The sequence below is a fragment of the Onychostruthus taczanowskii genome, unplaced genomic scaffold, assembly GCF_017590055.1.
Source record: "Onychostruthus taczanowskii isolate IOZ18803 unplaced genomic scaffold, ASM1759005v1 scaffold24, whole genome shotgun sequence".
Taxonomy (NCBI): domain Eukaryota; kingdom Metazoa; phylum Chordata; class Aves; order Passeriformes; family Passeridae; genus Onychostruthus; species Onychostruthus taczanowskii.
Window position 1 is genome coordinate 4,043,057 of NW_024499684.1, and position 11,943 is coordinate 4,054,999.

At 38.7% G+C, this 11,943-nt stretch overlaps 1 protein-coding gene across 3 annotated transcripts in view; it reads left to right on the forward strand.

The window, feature by feature from the left end:
- Nucleotides 1-10,846, forward strand: part of PRKCI (protein kinase C iota) — a 28,927-nt gene extending 18,081 nt beyond the window's left edge. For all 3 annotated transcript variants that reach the window (XM_041406002.1, XM_041406001.1, XM_041406003.1), the window contains 12 exons: nt 655-709; nt 1,177-1,235; nt 1,717-1,893; nt 2,627-2,724; nt 3,489-3,575; nt 4,168-4,303; nt 4,787-4,874; nt 5,808-5,933; nt 6,037-6,116; nt 7,072-7,161; nt 7,471-7,586; nt 8,333-10,846. In XM_041406002.1, the coding sequence (XP_041261936.1) occupies nt 655-709; nt 1,177-1,235; nt 1,717-1,893; nt 2,627-2,724; nt 3,489-3,575; nt 4,168-4,303; nt 4,787-4,874; nt 5,808-5,933; nt 6,037-6,116; nt 7,072-7,161; nt 7,471-7,586; nt 8,333-8,420 (1,200 nt within the window). In that variant the 3' untranslated portion in view covers nt 8,421-10,846. The remainder of the gene's footprint in view (nt 1-654; nt 710-1,176; nt 1,236-1,716; nt 1,894-2,626; nt 2,725-3,488; nt 3,576-4,167; nt 4,304-4,786; nt 4,875-5,807; nt 5,934-6,036; nt 6,117-7,071; nt 7,162-7,470; nt 7,587-8,332) is intronic.
- The last annotated feature ends 1,097 nt before the right edge of the window (nt 10,847-11,943 follow it).

Genomic DNA, 11,943 nt, shown 5'->3' on the forward strand with positions numbered 1-11,943 from the left:
GACAGGAGTCTAATCTGCACATCTAACATGATTTCCCTTGTCACATATAAGGGACATTTATCCTCTCCTTCATGGGGACTTTGCACAGCATGTATATATGTACACACTATTTTACATCTTTAAAATGGATAGGTGGAGTAAATTCTCTAAATATATGATAGATTATTGGATTTTTTCCCATTTACAGCAAAGGAATATGAAGAGCAGAAATTTCTCCTATCCTGAGAAAAATTTAGATTATTACTGCTCCTGGTTTCATAAAGCAGACAGCTTCAAGTGTATCTTCTGGGAATTCTTTTGACTAATATGTATATTGTGCTGAAAGACTTGAGTTTTTCTATCTCACTTCTCATCTGCTGTATTGCTTTCTCTTTTGTCACTTCTGCAGCTTCTGGAAACATGTCATGACTTCCAGAAAAGAGGGAAAATAAAGAATGCAGTTGTTTAATTCATTGTGTATGTTCTAGTTACTAAGTTGACTAATCAAGTTAGAAAGTAGCTAGATTATTATTATTATTATTATTATTATTATAATTTAGTAGCTAGATTAATATTATTATATTCCTCAGGGCTCATTAATTTCATTTATTGATTCTAAAATAATGTGTCTGACACTTGGACAGTCTATTACAAAAATCCTATTTATGATTGCAGGAGCCAATAATGCCTATGGATCCATCATCAGTGCATTCAGATAATGTAGAAACAGGTAAGATCAATAATGTTTTTCTTTAAATTACTTCAAGCTGAAAAGTGAACTTTGAAGTAAAATTATTTTTAAAAGCCTTCTTTATTTTTTCATAGAATAAGAAAAGTAAGACAGCTTCTTAATGCTAAGGGGAATATAAATATAAAAATTCCAGTTTTCCACATCTTAGCAGTTTCAGAAACTTGACTAAACAAAGAAGAATTTATGCTGTCAGTTACATTTAGTAAGCTGAGTAAGCTGTGACCAAGCAAAAAAACTCAAAACCAAACATGTTTATTCTTATGGCAGTCAGAGTGATGGTCCTAATGCCAACCTATCTATTCTGAATATTTTCAATAGAAGCATTTAAACTGTGTTTCTCTGACTGATAGAAGCATGTAAACTGTTTCTCTGACTGTGGAGATTTTAAGGCAGAAGAAAATCCTGCTGTGTTGCATCAGTCTAACAAATTTTTCTTGCGCCTCCAGTGATACCATACAATCCCTCGAGTCATGAGAGCCTGGACCATGTTGGTGAAGAAAAAGAGGTAAGATCTCTTATCCAAGCTAACTCTGCACACAGAATCACGAAGTATCTGAAGGTGGAAGGAACCCTTGAGGATCTTCAGAGATCTTAAAGCCTGTGTGTCTCAGTTTCAAGATTTTAGTAGTTTAATTTGCCACAAACTGAAAATTAGCACAGAGGGCACATTTGGGTTGCTTCTGAGATGTGTGCATGTGTGGCTTGCATGCTGCTTTATTTTGAAATAAAATAAGGCTGAGTTGAGATGTGCTTTGATTGACAAAGTGTTCTAAATTCTCCTAGTTTGGTTTGTTTCTTATCTGCCAAGACTGCTTTGCCTTCTTTGTTTCCCAGCACATTCCTTTCCAGGACAGTACAGTCTTAAGATAACAAGTGTTAATTGAATTACTTGTTTATATTAATTTTGAAATGTTTGAAATGCTGACTTTTGCAGTTGCTGACACTGGCAAGGCTGCTTCCTCATTTCAGTGCATCTTCATCCACAGGCAATGAGCATTAGGGAAAGTGGCAAAGCTTCCTCCAGTCTGGGCCTGCAGGATTTTGATTTGCTGCGGGTCATTGGAAGGGGCAGCTATGCCAAAGTGCTGCTGGTTCGGCTGAAGAAAACCGAGCGCATTTATGCCATGAAGGTGGTGAAGAAAGAGCTCGTCAACGATGATGAGGTGGGCAAGGTGTTCCCAGTGAATTGGGCAGCTCTTCCAGACAGCTCCAGGGTCCCCCAGGAGGGGGGAGCCAGGTCTGGGCTGCAGCACCCAGTGAGAATTCTACATGTGGTTTCTTGTACTGCTCTGTACGAGGTTCACAAGGCAGGTAGCCAGCTGGAGTCTGATTTTCATAGGTTCAAGTCTGGGTTTTTGTCACAAATAAATCTCACCATGTTATTTTAATTGCTTCTTATATCAGACCCCCATCTTAACAATTTTTGCACAGTGATTAGTGAAAACATGTCAGAAATTGCACTATTAAACTGCTAAAGACTTCTTGTTCCTGAGGGTTTCCCTTGGGTTTCTTTAGACTACTCTGAAAACACTGGAGTGACTGTGGCTTGCTGTCCAAGAGCTTTTGCATTTATTTCTCAGTCTACCATTGATTCCTTCTGCATTTCTTGGTACTACTTTACATTTCCCTGCACCAGTTTATCTTTTAGCTTATCTTATCAGTGTGTTTTCATTCTCAAGGTGCTTACACAGTGAGGCTAAGAGTAGAGTACATCCAGGAAATAAAAAGTATGCTATCAGCTATTGCTTCACATTTCAGAGCTACAGAATATTTAATTTCTTGCAAGTAAAACAAGGACAGCAAAGCCCTTGAATGTCTTTCTGCTAATTGTCATTAATTCTTGAGCTAAGAAGTGCAACAATCCTTTTCTGAATGTCATTTTTCTTCAAAAAATAGGATATTGATTGGGTTCAGACAGAGAAACACGTCTTCGAACAGGCCTCAAATCATCCCTTTCTGGTTGGACTGCACTCTTGCTTCCAGACAGAGAGCAGGTAAAGGTCATAAATTAATAATAAAATAGTCTTATTAAAAACATTTCATCCTATCAGGCACCTCAAAGGCATGAAGTGTTAAGTAGCAAAGTCAATGTTTTGTAAATCTTTGTAGCATTTTGTGATCCAAATGCCATGTGCGTCCGAGGTTTTCAGATGGAGAAAATGCAGAAGAATGTAAAGTAGTGGTAGATGTGGTGGGAAGGATTCTGGACAGGAAGAGAAATGCAGCTAGTAGAAAAAAAGGGATTGAGAATATGTGATAGAAGAGAATGTACAATGGAAGTTAAAAAAATGCTTGAGGAGATGAAAATCAAAAGTATGAAAATGGAGGAATAATTGTCCCAAACTTGTCTGGATTCTTTGAAAACAAATCTGTGAGCAAGACTCAGAAAATAGCATGTGAGTTTCAAAAGGAAGACCAAGTAACAGAGATGAAAATTTTGTTATTTTTCTATCCTGTACAGTAATAGAAACTGATGTGGCTCCATACAGTGACGTGTGTAGTAATGACAAGCAGTACCTGTAATGGATGAGGAATATGGGAACATTACATTCCTTTAGCAATGAAGGAATTATCTAGAGAAACTTTGTATACTTGATTTTTAACTTTGGGAATTTATTCAAAGGAGGTGAAAATGGTAAAACCAGTGGTGCCAGAGATGGGAGGAGTGGACTGGGCATTGTTCTATAACAGACCTGCAACATCTCACACCTCTTTTAGCTGTGCACACAATCATTGGTAACAATCCTGTGTGTTCCAGGTTATTCTTTGTTATAGAGTATGTCAATGGAGGAGATCTGATGTTCCATATGCAGAGGCAGAGGAAGCTGCCAGAGGAACATGCCAGGTGTGTCTCATTCCAGATTTCTTGCATCAAAACAGTGGTTTTCTGACACGGTGCAGCAGTGCAGAGATGATAAGGGATGAGCCAGCAAATCCTCTGCAGATGTTAAGGATTTAAGAAATGTGAAACTGCATCGTCCTTTTGCTGCTGCAAGCCACCGTGGTTTTGTTTCAAGAAGGAGCTGTAATAGGAACATTTAGATGTTGTTTGCATTGGCATTATTCTGTATGACTTCAGTATGCTATTTTTTTCTAGAAGAACAGTTTTGTGGTATTTTTTTTTTCATATCTAATGATATCAATGTGTTTCTTGTACAACAACCACTACCAGCTGTCCAGGCAAATGCTGAGTTCTTGGTGCATATGCTTAATCTCAGATGGTGAGATAAAAGGATGATTGCAGGAGACATTACTATTAACTAAAGACAACTTTTGAAGTGCATAGAAACATTTGTATGATTATAAAGAATTTGCCACTTCTCTGTGGAAAAATAATAGAATACTTGGGATTATGTATAGAAAATATCATACTACCAAGACTGTGTTATTGTGTTTTTGGGTTTTTATTACTTAATCAGTATTTCTTTCTACACTAGGTTTTATTCTGCTGAAATCAGTCTAGCACTGAACTATTTACATGAGCGAGGGATAATCTACAGGGATTTAAAACTGGATAATGTGCTCCTAGATTCTGAAGGACATATTAAACTCACAGATTATGGCATGTGCAAGGTAAGGTCTAGTTTCTTGCTTACTAGAAAAATCAACAATTAAGAAATTGTTATAAATTAAAAGATGCTGGGACTTTTAAAAGTGAAATTTCAAGGTCTCTCTTTGTACACAGTGCACACAAGCTGTATATTCATTTCAGTTCCACATGTGGAGAAAAGGCAGATGCCAGAGTGCACGGACTACACTTACATAAAGCTCCTGGATCAACTTGTCTGGGAGGGGTTGGCTGAAATAGTCAGGATAAGGTGATTTCAAAAGAGGTTGAAATGATCAGTCAGTTGCTCCTGTTTGGATTCTGTGGCACTGCTCATTTCCCCTGGGAAAACTTGTCACTACAAAGGCACTTGGAGCACAGCTTTGACTTTGCCATGGAATTGCTATAATGCTGATTATTCAAGACTTAATTCAAAATGAAGCTCTTAGCACAGGAGTGGGGGATCTTCAGTTAACTGTAAAGTATTTTCTTCCCATCTTTTCCTAAAGGAAGGTCTGAGGCCTGGTGACACAACCAGCACATTCTGTGGGACTCCAAACTATATTGCACCTGAAATTCTCCGAGGAGAGGATTATGGTAAATGGAATTTCTTGTTGCTACTTTCTAACTTCCACCTTATCTCTTCTTATTTGAGTTGTCTAAGCAGTAGAAAGTAAAAAATATCCATTAGACACATGATCAGTCTTGATTCCACATCCTGTCTGAAAAAGTAAATAAAGCCTTCAAAGGAAGAGCAGAAAACATCGCACAAAGCAAATGAGATACTCTGCATTGCACATTTTAAATTCTTTTGAACAGTATTGAAGAATAGCTTGAGTCATCCAAATTTATTATTGTTTTATAACTATTTTAGGTACTACTAATGATATACTTGCAGTCTGGAATTGTGTTTGGTTTTGGAGTTTTACATTTGGCAGCAATGATAGATTAGATACAAATTCATTGCAAAAAGGCCTAGATAGTAGATGTCCCTTTACATATTTTTTTTTAATTTGCCATCTTATTTCAATCAAATATTTCTTTCATGCTGGCTTCAGATATTCCTGCTTATCACAAGCTTTCTAGGCCAGCCAGACTGTATCAGCCCCAGCCTGGCTACTGGGATTTCCTTTAGCAGTGGATAGTAGGGGAGATATGCTTTGCTCCATGAATGACTGACTTGCTGCTATTAAGACTTACACGATCCTTCCTTGGCCTTATCTCCCAGCCTGGATAATGCACTGTTGGTTAGTAATGATTAGTAGTAGTTTAAATATTACCTAAACCTTGGTTAAGGGCTTAACACCAACCTTCAACCTCTTTGCATTTCCTCTGCAGAGCATCATCTCCTGTTGTGTACATAATGATTCACGTAATGTCTGCTGTAGTCCTTATCTCCTTTATTCAGCTAATTGGAAAGACTGGCAATTTACATTTTTAACTTGTTCTTTTCTGTCTGTTTTTAGCCCCAGAGGTGTTGGTATTTTTGTTGTGCAATATCTCCAGTGGTGTTTTCTCTCTTGAATTCAGGCTTCAGCGTGGACTGGTGGGCCCTTGGCGTGCTGATGTTTGAGATGATGGCGGGCCGGTCGCCGTTCGACATCGTCGGGAGTTCTGACAACCCTGATCAGAACACAGAGGATTATCTCTTCCAAGGTGAGTACCATCAGTGTTCCTACACTTCAGTGCTTTGCTTCTACTTAGCCTTTAAATTAACTTCAAAGACACAAAGGCTGATAGGATCCTTGTTTTCTTGCAGTAATTTTGGAAAAACAGATCCGAATTCCCCGATCCCTCTCTGTGAAAGCAGCAGGTGTTCTAAAGAGTTTCCTTAACAAGGTGAGAGCTGATGTACTTTATCTGCCATATACAGAAACAGGGTAGAAAAGGTGAGAGCCTAAAGCAATTTCAATGGGGCTGGGGACCCTGTTCTAGATACTTCTCTTAAAATCTGAAGCTCCTGGTTCTCTGGCTGGGATTATGAGTAAATTCCTAAGTGAAAGGCATAGAAGTGCTCCAAGCTATTTCTTTAACGTGGAGAATTGAACAAACTTACCAGATTTAGGTTGGTTCTGAGAGAAGTGGTTTAGCAAATCATTTGGACAGCTTCTGATGACTTCCAGGAGGGAGATGCAGAGGCAGGATGTGCTCACTTCTTGCTGGGGGCTCTCCAGCCTGAGAGCCAGAAGGTGCACGTGTGGTAGTGGATGATGAGTCCAAGCACTTGCTGGCTTTTAGTGAGTGTTACGTGAGTGGGAAGAAAGAGATACAGGAGAAACCAGATTTGGATAAATTATTCTAAGAAAGTCACACCATTCACTGCACACTGTCACAGCTCCCTGGTAGTGTGTGCATGTTTGTACCTAGAGATGGAATTGTCTTGTTAAAATAAGCTTCTTTCCACAGTATTTACCAGGAGCTGCAGTTACTGCCCCAGTGTGATCTCCTGGCATAATCTGTTCAGAGAAGAGCAAGGGAAGGTGTGGGGAAAGAATGAAATTCATTAGTAATCTAACCAAGCCTGCTCTAAAACCTATGGAATGTTTAACAGGTCTGAATGAAAATGAAGAAAATCAGCATAGTCATTTATATAAAATTTAGTTAAGGGCTTCCATGTATTCCTCCCTATTTCAAAGAGTAAATTTGAGCAGTTTCCAAAATAAATAATGCTAATTTAGTTCTTCAGCATTCCTTGTAAATCTGGTGTTTCATTTCTCATGGGATTTGTAACATTGGCATTTTATTCATGTGTAGGCTGTGGCATTCATTTAGAAATATATTTTTCCTTGCACAGGATCCAAAGGAACGCTTGGGCTGCCATCCTCAGACAGGATTTGCAGATATCCAGGGCCATCCCTTCTTCCGTAACGTTGATTGGGATCTGGTATGTGAATGCCCCCTGCCTTGGCTGAGGTTCTTGGCATACAGTGACAAAGTTGTTTTGAACTTGACAAAGTTGTTTTGAGTCTAAGAGAGGACCTTAAGCTCAAAAACATTAAGCTCTTAATTTATATTATACCAAAATGACAATACACAGTCTTTTTCCCCTTTTACACACAGTAAATGCAGTAGATTATTAGAATGATTGTAGAACGTATAAAAAATAAACTTAATGGTAATTTCCAGCCTTGTTTAAAAATAATTCAATAGGTTGCAACTCATTCTCAGTGTGACTAAGTGCATTTATTCTTAGATGGAGCAAAAGCAAGTGGTGCCTCCATTTAAACCAAATATATCTGGAGAATTTGGTCTGGATAACTTTGATTCCCAATTCACCAATGAACCTGTGCAGCTCACTCCAGATGATGAGTAAGTAATGTAGAATTTAAGAAGTTCAGAGAAGAGAAGAAGCATTTTTTTTTTTTACTTGTTTGGGTGTTTTATATGCTAGTAGTCAGTGAGACTATCCTGGCTGAAAAACCTTTATAAAATGCATGATGATAATGTGCTTGGTTTTGGTAGTGGATTTGTGGTTCCTTACTCTTGAGAGGCCCTGATTTGGGATGAGGAGGAAAGGACCTTTCTAGTTTAGTTGAGCTGCTCCTGTTCACATTTTAGGAACTTCTGTAGTGTTTTATATAACATTCACATAAACAGTGTGTATTAAATGTTAACATAAACATGTAAACATAAACAGTGTATATTAAATGTTACCTATGCAATCCAAGTTCCTTCCCCATCCCTTTCTAAATGCAGACTGTACAAATTGTTTAGAAAAGCTGCTGATGCAGGTGCACTATCTATCACATCCTAATGTTTTCAGGTCCCTACAAAACTGACTGTTTAGGGCAAGTTTTGAAACTGCAAACCTTGCAGACTGCTTTGTGAGTTAGTGAGTGAAGCCCAGTCACTGCTTTTGAGGGGTTTTGTGTTTTGGTACCATTATTGGGCTTAAAAGAACCCAGTGATAACTGTAAAGGTGGAGAGGGACAAAAAAGGGAAAGGAAATTTTCTCAATTGCAGTCTACAGAACAATTTAAATTTTAAGTCAAACTATCAGTTAATGTTATCTTTCTAATTCTGCTCAACTAATGATTGTTTTTTAATCCTAATAGTGATATTGTGAAGAAGATTGACCAGTCTGAATTTGAAGGCTTTGAATACATAAATCCTCTATTGATGTCAGCTGAGGAATGTGTCTGAATTCTCCATTTCTGAACTGTGCCAATTGTTACTCCGTTTGTTTCTGCATGGATAAACATCTCTCCATTTGGATGCACTTGCATAAAATGAGTAACTCAACATCCTGCCCTTGCCACCACCTAGTGTGAATTTTCTTTTTGTATTGATTGTTGTCCAGGACAGTTGTTGTGCTGAACCTTCAGCTGCCAGATTTACAACGTTAGAACTTCCTAACAATTTTGCCAAATTTGAATTTTAATACAGGAGTTGATCTCTGGGGCTCCTGACTGAACAAAGGGTCTGACTGTATAGTTTGCCAGTACAGTGTTCTGAGCAAGGAAGGGTTTTCAGTGCTTAATGAAAAAACAAATTGCATCAGGTGACGTAATAAATTATCCTTCAAGGATTTCAGATTTTTCAGCAAGATAAGTAAGAACTTAGTTCCTAATCTCTTCTCTCTGAACATCTGATTTCCCTGTTCTAGACATAGAAATTAGAGCTTTGTTTGTGCCCTTCAGACTGAAATGACAGCAAGGAGAGCAGATATTTACACTGAATAGGTCAAGACTGGCTGCTTTCTTGGGAAATATTGATCCTACCCTGAAGGAGACTATTAACTCCATATCAGAATTGGTAGACTTTGCTCCAGTACTCACACTAGGAATTGTACACTGATACAGAGAGTGCCTTCCTAGCCTGGCCCTTTCAGCAAGGGTTGGACATGGCATCAAGTGTCAGTTTAATGAAAGAATTTAGTTAACTCTTTGAGAAATTAAAATCTGTACAGAGTAATTCAGCAGTAATGGGCAGCTTATACTGAACCTCATCCTATTTATTGCTTTTATATTTGCTGTCTTAACTGCATCAGAAGTGCACACGGTACAGCCACAGCCTGGAAAAGGGCATTGGTTCCTTTTTTTATCTTACTGCCACACTGCTGAGAATGAGTTCCGCTTTGCCAGTGGAAAAAGCATATCTAGAATAAAATAGGTGCTGTCCACAATGACTCCTTTAACTTCTGCCCTTAGAGATGGTGATCTGTACTCACAATCAAACCTGAAATGTTGGTAGCAGGCTCAAGGAAAGCAATTGAAAGAATGGGTGGAACTAGGACTAAGAGGTGTGTTTCTTACATTTCATGTTAGTAAGCAGTGTAATATACAGCACAGATAATTCTTATTTTTAATGCTAAAGCAATAGTTATGAATGTGTTGGGCTGAAGAAATGCCAAATGTACCACTTTTTTTTATTATTATTTTGGGGAAAAGGGATTAAGAGACACTGAGGAAAGGAATCTGTGTTATGTAAGAGCTGTAAGAGAAGATAAGCATCACTGAAAGCAGATCTGAGAATCTGTAAGCACAAGTTGGCAAACATTACCTGAAGCTTTTGGTAGATTTTTGCTTGGCCAGTGTCTTTCTGTGAAAATTCTTGTATGGCAACACTAATTTCATAGCACAAGTTTTCTGTGTATGTCTGTTCACTTCCATGTCAGCTGCAAGCAGAGAGATTGCACAAATCCACACTGGTGTCATGGTATGAGATTTAGTTCATGTTTTAGATTGCAATGTGAATAGGAAACTCTTTGGTATTGGGCTGAGTTTCCAAAACTGAGAAGTGATTTGAGGGGCTTCAGTTTCAGTGAAGCACTGAACCACCTCGCTGTTAAAAATCAGGTTTCCTTAAATTCAAGCTGCATCTTTTCAAATGTAAAATATCAGAGTTCTCTAAAGAACCTTCCTTTAAAGAGCAGCTAATGGGGTCAAGTGAACTGCTCTGCATGCAGCTTGAAAATGGTGATTGTTTAGCCTCTGACTCCTGTACCCACATGATCAGTTTAGACATTAGGGCATAACTGATAGTAAACCTGGGAATCATTTAAAGCAAACAAGAAAAGCCTTGTCTCTACAGTGGCATAATTTCCTATAAGGTATTAAGGGAAATGGCTTTATGTAAGGAAGGACATTTCTGCCATTCAGCACAGAAGAGTAAAGCAAAAGTTAATTTTTTTTTATAATGTCATAGCAAAATACTTTTTCTATTTACATATCTAACCATTAAGAATGTTGCAAAGTGACAAATATCTTCAATTACAGTAAATCCATTTTTAAACTTTAATTTTCTCCAAAGTGCCATGACATTAACTGTTATTTTTCATTGTTAAGCATACAGAAATTGTCATAAATATTCAGAAGGGATATTGGGTGTAAACAGTCCAGTGCAGTAGTTTTTGTTTTTTGGAGAACGTGTCTGCATCAGAAGCATGATGTATTTATATGGAGTAACCTCTTTTTTGTACACGAGTTGGATTCCTATGGGTGCTCTGCTAGTTAATATTGTCACTACTTTTTTCCTGTTTCATGTGGATTATGGTCTTGTACGTTGTTGCGTAGTCATTCCCTTTATTTGTGCACACTTTTTACTTTAAATAAAACATTTATATTAGACCCCTGTGTGTTAAAATCTCAGAGAAATACTGTGAAATGCTGGTCTTGGGATCATCATCTGACCCTTTTAAACTATCCATATCCCATGGGAGCCTTGTTCTAATATTTTCATTTCTTATAGAAAATTGCACTGGGATGGGCCACAGCAACCCAAGAAATGCCTTTCTCACCCTGCATTTACTAAACGTGTCTGAGAATGCAGGTTGTGCTCCAGCATCACTCCCAGCCTCATGCTCATCTTGCCCTTTGGAATAATACCATCCTTGTAGGTTCTGTCTTTCCTTCCAACACCAGTGATGAGGCAAAAGCAGTGAGGCATCAGTCCTCTGCACAGAGACAGAAATCTTAAAGGAAAATACAAAATGCTACTTTAGCCTGCTCGTCCAAGGGCTCTTTCAGCTGGAACTTGTACAACGTCATCTCAGCTGCCGGAGCTGGGATTTGGAGTTCAGAGCAACGCTCTCGCTCTCGTCTGCTGCACTTACTTCTGCATGATTTATTTCTTTGTTTCTTCAACTCCTCCCCTGCATTCTCAGATTTCTGACACAGAGGGTGATGGCACTTAGCTCATACCCCGCCACAGATGCAGTGGTTTAATTTCTGTATTTCAGCATCTTTTAAAAGAGATTTTTGTCTTGCCGGTTAGCACGGCTGTGCGTCGGCAATCCTGGCGAGCGCTGCAGATGGCTGCATATCTTACATGCTTAACCTCCCCCCACGCACCTCCCTCTCTCTGTTCAGTTGGGTGCCCAGCTGCTCTCGCCTCAGTCTGAGCAATTGTTTATGCTGAGGCACTCTATGGAGGAAGCTAATAGCTTGGATAATCCATACATACGCTTGGTAAGTGCTAAGCAAGCGTCCTCGCTTCAGCGTGGATGGTGTAAGGCGTTGAAGCAACAGAGGTGTCTGCAACTGAGCACAGAATAATGATGTTTGCCTGGGAAGAGAGAAGGTAGGCATTGGAGCCCCTTTGAGAAGAAACAGATTTTACCATAGCTCGCTTTTTTTTTTGTCAAAGAGATCCCCCATGGGTTTATTTTAATTTTTTTTTCCTGCTTATAATAAAGGGATCTGGACTGAATACTTGAAAGGTGGAC